The 14,650-nt window shown below is 37.4% G+C and overlaps 1 protein-coding gene across 4 annotated transcripts in view; it reads right to left on the bottom strand.

The window, feature by feature from the left end:
- acoxl (acyl-CoA oxidase-like) overlaps positions 1–12,997 on the bottom strand; it is a 65,833-nt gene extending 52,836 nt beyond the window's left edge. For 3 of the 4 annotated variants that reach the window (XM_051916721.1, XM_051916718.1, XM_051916722.1), the window contains exons 1-10: positions 12,817–12,997; positions 12,575–12,671; positions 11,475–11,561; positions 11,160–11,246; positions 10,868–10,966; positions 9,186–9,300; positions 7,873–7,959; positions 7,710–7,782; positions 5,300–5,432; positions 4,249–4,283 (exon numbers count right to left, since the gene is read on the bottom strand). In XM_051916721.1, coding sequence (XP_051772681.1) covers positions 4,249–4,283; positions 5,300–5,432; positions 7,710–7,782; positions 7,873–7,959; positions 9,186–9,300; positions 10,868–10,966; positions 11,160–11,246; positions 11,475–11,561; positions 12,575–12,671; positions 12,817–12,929 — 926 coding nt within the window. In that variant the 5' untranslated portion in view covers positions 12,930–12,997. The remainder of the gene's footprint in view (positions 1–4,248; positions 4,284–5,299; positions 5,433–7,709; positions 7,783–7,872; positions 7,960–9,185; positions 9,301–10,867; positions 10,967–11,159; positions 11,247–11,474; positions 11,562–12,574; positions 12,672–12,816) is intronic. The other variant, XM_051916720.1, reaches the window with a different exon arrangement.
- Positions 12,998–14,650: the final 1,653 nt, after the last annotated feature.

Here is a 14,650-nt window from a genome sequence, read left to right as displayed (position 1 = left end):
TTTTCTCAATATTTCTTATTTAATTTTTCTCATTATTTCTAATTTTTGATGCCTTCGGTGCTTGGCCCCCAACTGCTGCTTGCAGCTATATTTTAAAATGATTGTCTTTAGAACCAAACCCGTTTTTCGCCAGAACACAGACCTTTACAGCAGCATCTCTGAACTATTTTGAACTACAATATTGTATAGTAGGACGTATAGACGGCGGAAGACACAGTGGAACCACATGAAGAAAAGGCACGCTTGCATTTCCTGAAGACTTGATGAAATGCATAAGAGGGCCGTCTCCCATCTAAACAATTGTCCTTCATAACACTAAACAGATCATAACAGCACTGTCTGTTGTAATTGAGTTCGAAACATGAAATGCTAAATCTTAAAGTCAGCCTAATATGGCATTTACAACTCATTTCCCACATAGCCTACTTCCTACTGGACATCTTTATAATAGTTTTCAAATATGATGTTATTCAGCAGAATCTTAATATAATTATGTTATCTTAATATAATTATATAATCTGGAAATAATTATTGATTATATTAGGATTCTGCTGCACTACCGAAAAACTATTTGCCTATTAAGCCGTATTTGTTATTGTTAACTATTATAATTTTAAATAAAGTTGAAACAAAATAAAATATAAATATTAGATAAACACCTTAAACTACCTGAAAATAAATAAGTTTGAGTGCTAAAATTACTAAAACTAAAATAAAATTAAAGCTATATATATATAATATAAAAAATATAAAAATCTAACTTAAAAAAATTACTAGAGATGCACCGATATATCGGCGCAATAATTGGTATCGGCCGATAAAAGCAAATTTTCACACTATCATGTATCAGCCGATAATAAAAACGGCAGATAATCAAGGCCAATATATCCTGTCAATCAAAAGAGGGCAGGAAAATACACTGAATTTGTGCTTTGTGTAAAGAAAATGCTAAGAAACCAGTTTGACGTTCAATATTAATAGTAATTATATGAATTAACATTCAGAAAGTTAAGAAATATTAATTTCATCTTCAGAATTTAGGTAATGTGTGTTAATATTAATTTTAGTAATGTGTTTATACCAGTTACTCTGAAAAAAGTTGATGAAATGGAGAGAATAAAGTTTTTCTTTCAAAATATAATGATTAATTATTAATTATAATGAAATAAGGTATAAAAGGCAGAACCCCCAAATTATCGGTCTCGGCAGATATCACTCTGAATAACCGACTATCGGTATCGGTGGAGAAATTTAGTATCGGTGCATCTCTATAAATTACTAGAATGAATTTAAAAATAAATTAAAGTTATATAAAAATATTTAAAAAACAAAAATAACTGAATGACTGAAACCGAAACTAAACTCAAAATGAAAACTTAATTCAAAATATTAATAAATACTATTATAGTATATAAATGATAACACTATTAATGTGAACAAACAGCTGCACAAAGAAAAGTCATTTTACAGACGGAGCTAGTTGTAACGTGATGATCAAAAACTGCAAAGACATGTACTAATGAATATTTCACAATAATACCAACCAGTCTAAAGACTTTCATGTCGCCTTTAAGAGACTGCATGTAGCTTCTGAAGAAAGTATCAATCTCTGTAGAGCTGTTTATCAAGTCTTATCATTGTAGTTAACTTTCAGACCATTAAAAATAACCAGTGGACGACTGGACAACCTGGTCTGCTTCTCCCAAATGAATCTACGAGCAACACGAGCGTAGCTTGACCACCAGCTGTTTGATTGTTGTTGTTTCCCCTTCAGAAAGTCTCAAGTGCAATGGTTTTGTGGCACGTGTCGTAATAAAATAAACTCCAACCATGAAGAGGTGTGGTGGGCTGAGAGCTTCTAGCCTGATAACTGTGAGTGCGGTTTCTCTATCACACCTGGCGGGGCCTGAGCGCTCATACGTGTTTTGGTACCAAAGCCGTGGCTCTTTGTTCCTCCTCTGATATGTGTGCGTGTGCAGAGCTGTTTTGCAAATGGAAAACCTGCAACTATAGAAAGCAAACATTTCCTCTCTTTCTGTATTTTTTTTCACTCTGGGGATGCCATCTTCAGAGACACCCTGCAGCCGCCCACGCAGACGCACGCACTCATGCACGCTCACACGCAGAAAGCCACATGTGAGGAAGGCAGAGCTGCAGCAGCGGAGGCGCGGACCAGAGTATCCCTCTGAACTGGATGTTCTCTGCGGTGAGGAGAAACTCCACACGTCACGGCGCTCTCATGTTGTTTTCACTCATTTCTAGAGTTTGTTGTTTATTTGTCTCTCCCCCGAGACCACATAAATAGCTTCTGAACCTCATCGATGGAGTTTTGATGTCAGTTTTTGCGTTTGAAGGAGCGCTACTCTAAAACACTGATAAATATTTGCATGCACTCTGAAAAATCTTGGGTTCTTCCTGGGTTGAGCCTTTTGGGTCATTTTTCCAGTGTTTGGGTAGTTTTTGTGTTACTAGATCCAGGGTCAGACGTAACAACCCAGTGTTTGGGTAGTTTTTGTGTTACTAGATCCAGGGTCAGACGTAACAACCCAGTGTTTGGGTAGTTTTTGTGTTACCCAGATCCTGAGTCAGACGTAACAACCCAGTGTTTGGGTGGTTTTTGTGTTACACAGATCCTGGGTCAGACGTAACAACCCAGTGTTTGGGTAGTTTTTGTGTTACTAGATCCAGGGTCAGACGTAACAACCCAGTGTTTGGGTAGTTTTTGTGTTACTAGATCCAGGGTCAGACGTAACAACCCAGTGTTTGGGTAGTTTTTGTGTTACCCAGATCCTGAGTCAGACGTAACAACCCAGTGTTTGGGTGGTTTTTGTGTTACACAGATCCAGGGTCAGACGTAACAACCCAGTGTTTGGGTAGTTTTTGGGTTACTCAGATCCTGGGTCAGATGTAACAACCCAGTGTTTGGGTGGTTTTTGTGTTACACAGATCCTGGGTCAGACGTAGCAACCCAGTGTTTGGGTAGTTTTTGTGTTACACAGATCCTGGGTCAGACGTAACAACCCAGCGTTTGGGTAGTTTTTGTGTTACCCAGATCCCGGGTCAGACGTAACAACCCAGTGTTTGGGTAGTTTTTGTGTTACACAGATCCCGGGTCAGACGTAACAACCCAGTGTTTGGGTAGTTTTTGTGTTACACAGATCCCGGGTCAGACGTAACAACCCAGTGTTTGGGTAGTTTTTGTGTTACACAGATCCTGGGTCAGACGTAACAACCCAGTGTTTGGGTAGTTTTTGTGTTACACAGATCCTGGGTCAGACGTAACAACCCAGTGTTTGGGTAGTTTTTGTGTTACACAGATCCTGGGTCAGACGTAACAACCCAGTGTTTGGGTGGTTTTTGTGTTACCCAGATCCTGGGTCAGATGTAACAACCCAGTGTTTGGGTGGTTTTTGTGTTACCCAGATCCTGGGTCAGACGTAACAACCCAGTGTTTGGGTAGTTTTTGTGTTACACAGATCCTGGGTCAGATGTAACAACCCAGTGTTTGGGTGGTTTTTGTGTTACCCAGATCCTGGGTCAGATGTAATAACCCAGTGTTTGGGTAGTTTTTGTGTTACCCAGATCCTGGGTCAGATGTAACAACCCAGTGTTTGGGTGGTTTTTGTGTTACCCAGATCCTGGGTCAGACGTAACAACCCAGTGTTTGGGTAGTTTTTGTGTTACACAGATCCTGGGTCAGGCGTAACAACCCAGCGTTTGGGTAGTTTTTGTGTTACCAGATCCCGGGTCAGACGTAACAACGCAGCGTTTGGGTAGTTTTTGTGTTACCCAGATCCTGGGTCAGACGTAACAACCCAGTGTTTGGGTAGTTTTTGTGTTACACAGATCCCGGGTCAGACGTAACAACCCAGTGTTTGGGTAGTTTTTGTGTTACCAGCTCCTGGGTCAGACGTAACAACCCAGTGTTTGGGTAGTTTTTGTGTTACCCAGATCCCGGGTCAGACGTAACAACCCAGCGTTTGGGTAGTTTTTGTGTTACCCAGATCTTGGATTTAAGTTAATCCGTAAACATTAATTCATGTATGAAGTAAAAAAAGGAAAAAAGCTAGTATTATAGTAAAAATGAAATAAACCCATTATGCTGGGTTAAATAAACAACCCAATTTGCTGGGGTAAAATCAACCCAACATGTGTTCTGTGCTATATTTACCCAGCCCTTGGGTTGTTGTTAACCCAGTGTTCCTGCATTCACACACACACACACACACAGATTTTTTAACATCCTACCTGTGACTGTAGCGTACTGCGATGACGAGCCCCAGCTGTACAGAAAGCACAGATTTAGCACAATGTGTGAAGGTGATTTTTATGAAAACAAGTCAATAAGAAATGGTTTAAATACTCTGAAGAAGTGGCTCTCAACCACTAGGGATCGAGACAGTGATTTAAAATGCTTTAAAATAAGGCAAAACATCTAAAACCCAAAATGTAAGATCATGTCAAATTTCTTATTTTAATTCATTCCCTCAACTCCTGACATTATATTTTAAGAACCAGGGTTCCGACAGACTTTTAAAAGAGGAATTTTAAAAGTGTGATTCTACACCTGGAAAGTCATGAAAGTTAGGAAAATCATGTACATTTCTATAACAAATATACATTTTTCTAGTTATTGTCAAGCTCTAAAATATTTTATTGGGTAGAAATTGCTATTTGTGAGTAAAAAGTCACAAATGACTAAAAAAGTTATGTAAATTCATTAATAATAAAATGTAAACCCTGAAAAACATTAAGTTATTGAAACTGATTCTGTAATTATTTTAATTATTTATTCATATTTTATATAATTCATTTAAGTAAATGTTATTCTAAATATAATTTAGAATATTTATATTGCCATTCCTAGTTTATGTAATATGTATTAGCAGCTTTTTCTTTACAGTAGCCATACTGTACCAAAATATCTGGGGGGAGGGGCTTTAAATATTATCTTAAAATATAAATATTAGATGAAAAACATAAAAAACAAAAAATTTGAAATCTTGCCTTGCAACTAACTGAAGTAAATGTTGAAGTACTAAAAATAAGTACATAAGAAAATGACAAAAACATAAACTAAAAAGAAACTGAAAATATCAAGTAAAAAGAAATTCAAAATATTAATAAATACTCTAACAGTATATAAACAATACACTGTAGTATGCTTGAGAAATAATTGCATGTCTCCCTCTTGTGGTGAAGCTGAAGCATTACTGCCTCACACAGAGAAGTGGAGAAACTCATGTTTCCAGATGACAAACATGTCAGTTGTGTTAAACATGAGTGGATGTGAGAAAACCTTCATGGCTGCCATGGCCTGTACGGTGAGACCCAGGCGGGTGGGTGTCAGGGCAGCCAGCATCTTATTGAAGCGACTGCTTTTACTGAGGACAGGAGACGAGTACAAACCCTCAGCTGACACAGAACCAAACCTGCAACACACAAATACAATAACCTCTGAGCTAATGAGACCAACCCACACCCTCCTACATTCATTTACAACTATAGCATACATAAAAACACACACATGCATATTTATTTACAAGCTGTCTTCTGATAATGATTGCTTTTTAGTTCTGTGAAAGTTCTAACCTTCCAATAAATAAATATTGTAAATAATGTATTTTATAAATAAATAAATATTTCAATCATGACAACTCTGGGAATAATTTTAGCATGTTATTGAATGGCAATATTAAAGGATTAGTTCACTTCACTCTGATCATTTACTCTCCTCCATGTCATCCAAGATGTTCATGTCTTTCTTTCTTCAGTGGAAAAGAAATGAAGGTTTTTGAGGAAAACATTCCGGGATTTTTCTCCATATAGTGGACTTCACTGGGGTTCAACGGGTTGAAGGTCCAAATGTCAGTTTCAGTGCAGCTTCAAAGAGCTCTACATGATCCCAGACGAGGAATAAGAGTCTTATCTAGAGAAACCATCGGCCATTTTCTAAAAAAAAAAAAAAAATTATATACTTTTTAACCACAAATGCTCATCTTGCACTGCTCTGTGATGCTCCACACATTACGTAATCATGTTGGAAAGGTCACGCGTGACGTAGGCGGAAGTACCGATCCAGTGTTTACAAAGTGAACGTGCAAAGACTAAGTCAAACACCCTTTACAAAAAAAGTAAAACAACGAATGTCGGACGATTTTGAAGTTGAAGGAGAAAATGAGATGGAGTTTTTTGCCCTACCGCGGTACTTCCACCGTGATCTTTCCAACATGATTACGTCATGCGTGGAGCATCACAGAGCAGTGCAAGACGAGCATTTGTGGTTAAAAAGTATATAATTTTTATTTATTATTTTAGAAAATGGCCGATGGTTTCTCTAGATAAGACTCTTATTCCTCGTCTGGGATCGTGTAGAGCTCTTTGAAGCTGCACTGAAACTGACATTTGGACCTTCAACCCGTTGAACCCCAGTGAAGTCCACTATATGGAGAAAAATCCTGGAGTGTTTTCCTCAAAAACCTTCATTTCTTTTCGACTGAAGAAAGAAAGACATGGACATCTTGGATGACATGGGGGTGAGTAAATTATCAGGAAATTTTAATTCAGAAGTGAACTAATCCTTTAATGTGTTTGTTCTTGGGCGACTAGATCTGAGCAAGACTTGCTACTGCCAAAAGACACACAGACTCACTGCTGTGAGCATGTAAGATCTGCTGCTGCATAAAAAGATACACATAAATCCTGTAGTAGATCTAGGCAGGTGGAGCTGGGGAGGTGGAGGGTTCCAGACTATTTAAATGCTCAGCAAGTAATCTCATTGGATCAGCAGAGGCCAATCAGCTTGTGCCATGCAGTAATGATGTGATTGATTGCATCTAACGGCGCCCTCTAGAGTTTCATGACTAAACTAGATATTTATATTTTATTAAAAAAAAAACAAATAGAAACCATATATAGTATTATTTAAAAAATAATAATTTAAATTATATTTTAATTATTTAAAGGGGTCATGGCATGGATTTTTTTTATAATTTTAATATATATATTTCCTTAGCTTCACTTATAGGGCCCTATCACACACCCGGCGCGACACAAGTGTTTTTTGCTAGTTTCAGCCCGACGCAGTTATCATTTTCACGTCCAGCGCCACATTGTTTAAATATAAAATGCACTCGCACCCATCTGTTCACCCATGGACTGAAAACGAGGTGTGTTCAGGTGCATTGTTGGCATGTTGCTATTTTGAGGAACTGAAAACGACTGCGCCATTGACCAACAAAAACCTGCTCTAAAGTCAATAAGTCGCAGTATTTGTTTTGTTATTTAAAGAGCGCGTTAGTAATATACACCTATAGGTGGGTGCCAAATATTACAAATATTACAAATAACTTGCAGGATGTTTTAATGGTACAAATTTGATTTCTCATGTCATGACCCCTTTAAATAATCACTATTTACATTATTTATATTGGCATCAAAGCATTTACATTATTTTTTTCCAGACATTCATAATTAATGGGTAAGGATTTTTAAGTAATTGTATAGCAATTATACTTGTAACATTTGTGGACAATTAAATAGATTCCCTTTGGAAATGTCCATTTCAAGATTTTATTCATTTCAATGATTTTTCTCAGATTTCTCAGATCAATTTTTTAGGTTTTTCATGAATCTGGTCATCATTATGAATGTCTTGCAGTTGCATTTATGGTTCATGATGCCTTATCTAATTCTGACCGTTAACTCACTTTCCCAGCAGATTTTCCCGTGGTATCCGTACGTTATTAAATATCAAAATGCCATTGTCAACCCCATTCAGACCTGTGTAAAAACAAATATAAAGCAGAACAATCAAATCTGGAAGATCATCATTCAATAGGGCTGTACTGCAAAATAGTGTCATTGTATTACCCTCCTTGTGCTTCATGTCAATGGTCGTCACTCCCGGCCACATGACTCCATTCAGATCACGGATCGGCACAATAAAACAGTGGGGACCTGAGACAGACATCATCTCAATAAGACACATGATTTGAGGTTGTCATTTATATCCATAAAAAAAGTTTAATACTTAGCGAAAAGGGTTTGTTCAAATCACTAAGTATGAGCAGTGATGCTTGCATAAGCAACTAATTATACAAACATTTTGTTCTCATACTCACAGTTCATTCTCTTTATCAATACTGAGATTTAAGCTGATTCATTTTTAACACATCAATTGGTGCATAATGCATGTCTCAACTAAACATTTTTATGCTCTTTCAAGCATTTTAGATAACAAACAAACTGATGAGCACCAAAATCTGCCACAATGATAAAGTTTAAATCAGTGTGGATGAATGTGTATATATAGACAAATGAATTGTTAAAGGGTTAGTTCACCCAAAAATGAAAATAATGTAATTTATTACTCACCCTCACGTCGTTCCACACCCGTAAGACCTTCATTAATCTTCAGAACACAAATTAAGATATTTTTGATGAAATCCGATGGCTCAGTGAGGCCTGCATAGCCAGCAATGACATTTCCTCTCTCAAGATCCATTAATGTACTAAAAACATATTTAAATCAGTTCATGTGAGTACAGTGGTTCAATATTAATATTATAAAGCAACGAGAATATTTTTGGTGCACCAAAAATACAAAATAACGACTTATTTAGTGATGGCCGATTTCAAAACACTGCTTCGTGAAGCTTCGGAGCGTTATGAATCAGCGTGTCGAATCATGATTCGGATCGCGTGTCAAACCGCCAAACTGCTGAAATCACGTGACTCCGAACCGCTGATTCGACACACTCCGAAGCTTCATGAAGCAGTGTTTTGAAATCGGCCATCACTATATAAGTCGTTATTTTGTTTTTTTAGCGCACCAAAAATATTCTCGTGGCTTTATAATATTAATATTGAACCACTGTACTCACATGAACTGATTTAAATATGTTTTTAGTACATTAATGGATCTTGAGAGAGGAAATGTCATTGCTCCCTATACAGGCCTCACTGAGCCATCGGATTTCAACAAAAATATCTTAATTTGTGTTCTGAAGATTAACGAAGGTCTTACGGGTGTGGAACGACATGAGGGTGAGTAATTAATGACATTATTTTCATTTTTGGGTGAACTAACCCTTTAAGGAACATGTCAGACATGTTGACCAAAACAATGTGTGGACAGGTTTGTGGTGATAATTGAGTATGAACAGTCGTTGCATCGGTCTTACCCTGAGATTCTCCGTTTATAATGAGCTGAGCAAATACAGCAGCGTAGTTTCCTTTTAATGCGTTCCCGATGTACATTTTCTGAGCATCTTCAGAAGGTGTGTGAATAATGAACTCCTGCAAAATAACAATCAGAAACATTTAAAGGGGCTATATGTAAGAATTTTCATGTATTGATCGCTTTTTTATTGCCAGTGTGTGAACAGCTTGTAATTAAACTTAAGAAACAAGACCTTCCCCGACTTCCTAGGTTGTCTAAGAAAGCCAGTAGACTGATTTTTATCTTCCGTTCAATGACACATGAAATAAATATTGTATTGTAATATCGTATATATTTTTACCCTTTTTGGAGACTGATAGTATACACCGATCAGGCATAACATTATGAGCACTGACAGGTGAAGTGAATAACACTGATTATCTCTTCATCACGGCTCCTGTTAGTGGGTGGATATATTAGGCAGCAAGTGAACATTTTGTCCTCAAAGTTGATGTGTTAGAAGCAGGAAAAATGGCCAAGTGTAAGGATTTGAGTGAGTCTGACAAGGGCCAAACTGTGATGGCTAGACGACTGGGTCAGAGCATCTCCAAAACTGCAGCTCTTGTGGGGTGTTCCCGGTCTGCAGTGGTCAGTATCTATCAAAAGTGCTCCAAGGAAGGAACAGTGGTGAACCAGCAACAGGGTCAGGGGCGGCCAAGGCTCATTGATGCACGTGGGGAGCGAAGACTGATCCAAATCCAACAGACGAGCTACTGTAGCTCAGATTGCTCAAGAAGTTAATGCTGGTTCTGATAGAAAGGTGTCAGAATACACAGTGCATCAGTTTGTTGCGTATGGAGCTGCAGACCAGTCAGGGTGGCTGTGGTCTCTTTCAGCAGGATAATGCTCCTGCCACAAAGCAAAAATGGTTCAGGAATGGTTTGAGGAGCACAACAACGAGTTTGAGGTGTTGACTTGGCCTCCAAATTCCCCAGATCTCAATCCAATCGAGCATCTGTGGGATGTGCTGAACAAACAAGTCCGATCCATCTTACAGGACTTAAAGGATCTGCTGCTAACATCTTGGTCCAGATACCACAGCACACCTTCAGGGGTCTAGAGGAGTCCATGCCTCGACGGGTCAGCAAAATGGGGACCAACACAATATTAGGAAGGTGGTCATAATGTTATGCCTGATCGGTGTAAATCACCAGCCATATTTTACGACGTAAGTAGATCATGCCGGAATTAAAAATTTTGGGTGAACTCTTCTTTTAAAATTTGCATTGCAATCGCTATTGTATGGAAGCTTGTTTCTGCCACTACATAAAAAAATAAAAAAGGTATTTGCGATTTTTTTATCTCACAAATCTGACTTTTTCTTGCAATTGCAAGATTTAAACTCACAACTGTGCAATCCTGACTTTATAACTAGTTTATATCTCAAATTCTGAATTGCAAGATAAAAACTCGCAATTGCGAGAAAAATGTCAGAATTGCGTGATATAAACTTTTTTTTCCCCTCACAATTGGACATTCTAACACGCAATTGCAAGTTAATATCTCACAATTCTGAGAAAAAAGTCAGAATTGTGAGATAAAAAGTCGCAATTACCTTTTTTATTTCATGGCAGAAACAAGCTTCCATACTATTGAGCTCAGATCGTCCTGTAGACAAAAGCATAAAGTAGACTTGGATATTACCTGTGTGGACTGATCATATCGGGCCTCAGTGATAATGCCTCGAACGTTGCTACCGTGGCCCCTCTCGGTCATCGCAAACATCCCTGTAAACTGTAACTCCTGCAATTAAACAAAGAATCACATAGATGTTGCATTGACATTAAATCAATAACTACATCCATTCTTGCAGTAAACAAACAACTCGTATGCAAAACTGAGCCAAAAAAATGAGCAGGACTTTGACTTGCAAACATGTGCACATCTACTGAGTGTGTTCGAAGTCTGGAGCACACAGAATTTATTCATGACTTACTGATACGGGCAGATACCACTTCATCTTCTGCTCTGGACTGCCGAGATTATTGACAGCACCGCCGTACAGTCCACACACGACACCGAGCTGAGGGTTACAGCAAGCAGTGCAGTGTGACTATTCAAATGCACGACCATAGTGTGGAGTAAATGCAAATTTGTAGCATCATGCGTGCCAACACAACATGCAAATGTGCCCCAGAACAGCTAAAAACTGTCTAAACACCAAGCAAAGATGTTAGAAATTCTGTTGCAGCTTAATTGCCTTTAAAAAGAAGCAACTGGAATATAAGAATATAGCACAAAGCTGACAAACCTTGACTCCTGTGGCCATGTCAGCGGAGCAGATGAGCTCAGTGATGCCAAAACTCTTGTTTATGAAGCCTATTTGCTTCTCTTTTAGCTAAACAAAGGCAAATAAGATGCTTTTAAATGTGCATTAGGGTCATTGACGAATAAGGTTTGTAAAAGTGTAAAATAACATAATGGAGGTATAATTAATTTAGAAGTTTTATTAAGTGTTAACAATGAGATTATGTGGTTTTTATAATCCATTACCACTGTTTTTGTCATTTTTTACAAAATTTGTCACCAAAAAAGTCATTCGGTTTAACCAAAATTTCGGTTTTACCGAATGACACTTTTGGTTACACCGAATGACGATATTTTCAAACAATGCTAACAGGCTGATATCTAGCTAGCTAATAAAAGGACAGTCAAATATTTTATATTTAGTACAAGTTTTTAAAATATTACAACATTTTCCATGTTTTATGGCGGTTGTACCGAATGACCTGATGTTTCGGGACATGCGTATGATCAAGTGAAAACATGAATTTTTCAAATAGTTAAGAGAGAGTGAGTTACTTTGCTTCATGACCATGTGATCCTTCACAGGTGTCTGAATGATGTCACATCCTGTCACATGATACTGATCCAAAACGGTCCCTTTATATTGGTTACTCCGAATGACATCAATGAAATTCATTTTTCTGGACATTCTTTCTCATAACAAAGCAACGACTTCTACACATAATTTTAATACCATTTTTCACTATGTTGATATATGATGTTATAAAATCATGCCGGAATTAAAAATATAATTACATTTTAACAATTTTAATCACAAATGAACGGTTGGACGGTTAATAACCTTTATATGTAGCAAAATACAATTAAAATTTTTGGATTCAATAAAAGAGATCTAGTTGTACTACCTTACATACTTTGGATGTCACATCTTTGTTTATTATTATTATTATTAAGGCTTTTGGACAAAAAAAATTACCCGTCATTTTTTAGGACATCTACCATGGTAACTAAAGAAGTTGAGCCTAATGCAAAATGATTTTATATCATAGTACTATTGTTTTTACCAAATGACATGCTAACTTTACCATGGTAACATCACTGTACCTGATTTTGAAGGTGTTCTCTCATGAATGGCAGTCTTAAGATGTGATGGAGTCTCTCTGCAGTCAGATCTCTGCTCTGATCCAGAGTCAGTTCATAACTGCACGAGAACATAACGAATTCAGATGACGCGCAAAAAGGATTTAAATCAACAAAATGTGCACAGCCTCCATCGGGCTGTATATTTCATTTCATTTACTCAAGCTAACTCCTGTGAATGAGTCTTTAAGCAAACCTAACGTTACCTGCTGGACTGAAACAGTTCACACTTTGAAATCGCGTCCCGAAAAGCATCTTTAATCTCCCAGAATTCTCCGTCCAGATATCTGGCGAGGCTGCTGGTTTGTTTTTGATCCATGGATGATAACAATATGACTAGAGCTCCTCGTGTTTTTACTTTAACTGTAACTGTAAAATTCCACTTCCGCGTTTGGATGATGTCACCGCGTTGCGCGGCAACACAGCCAATTCACTGTTTTATTATGAAAATATTAAATGCATAACCCGTGAAAATAAATAACTAAAGATGTGTAAGTAAGAGAAAAAAAGGTTTATATACTAAGAAGTTTTAATTGCCAAACATATGAATTGTAGGTCATTTATGAACTGTAAAAAAAAGTAAAACTTGAAAAGCTCTTTGAGGAAGATAAAAAGTATAGGGTTTTTGTTCCTATAAAAAGTTTATTATTATTATTATTATTATTATTAATTATAATAAACAAGTGGACAGTTATACCGTTTATATAGATTTCATTCATACAGCTCTACTGGATTTCATAATGTCCTCGAGGTTGGACTCCTCCATCTTTATCAATGCGGCAGTCCGGCGCCGGAGCAGAGGCAGACAGACACAAATAAACAGTTTAAACTGTCTCACACAGGTCATCATGGCCTTAGAAGAAACACTTACTGCATACAGATTCTTTAATGACCTTCTGATCAATCATAATCTCCTGATGTTAATGGTACACATCCTTGCACACAGAATCTATCTATCTATCTATCTATCTATCTATCTATCTATCTATCTATCTATCTATCTATCTATTTGTCTGTCTATCTATCCCTCTGTCTGTCTATATATCTGTCTGTCTATCTATCTATCTATCTGTCTGTCTGTCTATCTATCCCTCTATCTGTCTGTCTGTCTATCTATCTATCTATCTATCTATCTATCTATCTATCTATTTGTCTGTCTATCTATCCCTCTGTCTGTCTATCTATCTGTCTGTCTATCTATCTATCCCTCTATCTGTCTGTCTATCTATCCCTCTATCTGTCTGTCTATCTATCTATCCCTCTATCTGTCTGTCTATCTATCCCTTTATTTGTCTGTCTGTCTATATATCTGTCTGTCTGTCTATCTATCTATCTGTCTGTCTATCTATCTATCTATCTATCTGTCTGTCTGTCTGTCTGTCTGTCTGTCTATCTATCTATCTGTCTGTCTGTCTGTCTGTCTATCTATCCCTCTATCTGTCTGTCTGTCTATCTATCTATCTATCTATCTATCTATCTATCTATCTATCTATTTGTCTGTCTATCTATCCCTCTGTCTGTCTATCTATCTGTCTGTCTATCTATCTATCCCTCTATCTGTCTGTCTATCTATCCCTCTATCTGTCTGTCTATCTATCTATCCCTCTATCTGTCTGTCTATCTATCCCTTTATTTGTCTGTCTGTCTATATATCTGTCTGTCTGTCTATCTATCTATCTGTCTGTCTATCTATCTATCTATCTATCTATCTGTCTGTCTGTCTGTCTGTCTGTCTGTCTATCTATCTATCTGTCTGTGTCTATCTATCTATCTATCTATCTGTCTGTCTGTCTGTCTATCTATCCCTCTGTCTGTCTATCTATCTGTCTGTCTATCTATCTATCCCTCTATCTGTCTGTCTATCTATCCCTCTATCTGTCTGTCTATCTATCTATCCCTCTATCTGTCTGTCTATCTATCCCTCTATCTGTCTGTCTGTCTATATATCTGTCTGTCTATCTATCTATCTATCTGTCTGTCTGTCTATCTATCTATCTGTCTGTCTGTCTGTCTGTCTGTCTATCTGTCTGTGTCTATCTA

The sequence above is a fragment of the Ctenopharyngodon idella genome, chromosome 13 (genome assembly GCF_019924925.1).
Source record: "Ctenopharyngodon idella isolate HZGC_01 chromosome 13, HZGC01, whole genome shotgun sequence".
NCBI lineage: Eukaryota > Metazoa > Chordata > Actinopteri > Cypriniformes > Xenocyprididae > Ctenopharyngodon > Ctenopharyngodon idella.
Note: the sequence above shows the minus strand (reverse complement) of the source record. Positions and strands in the feature narration are given on the sequence as shown.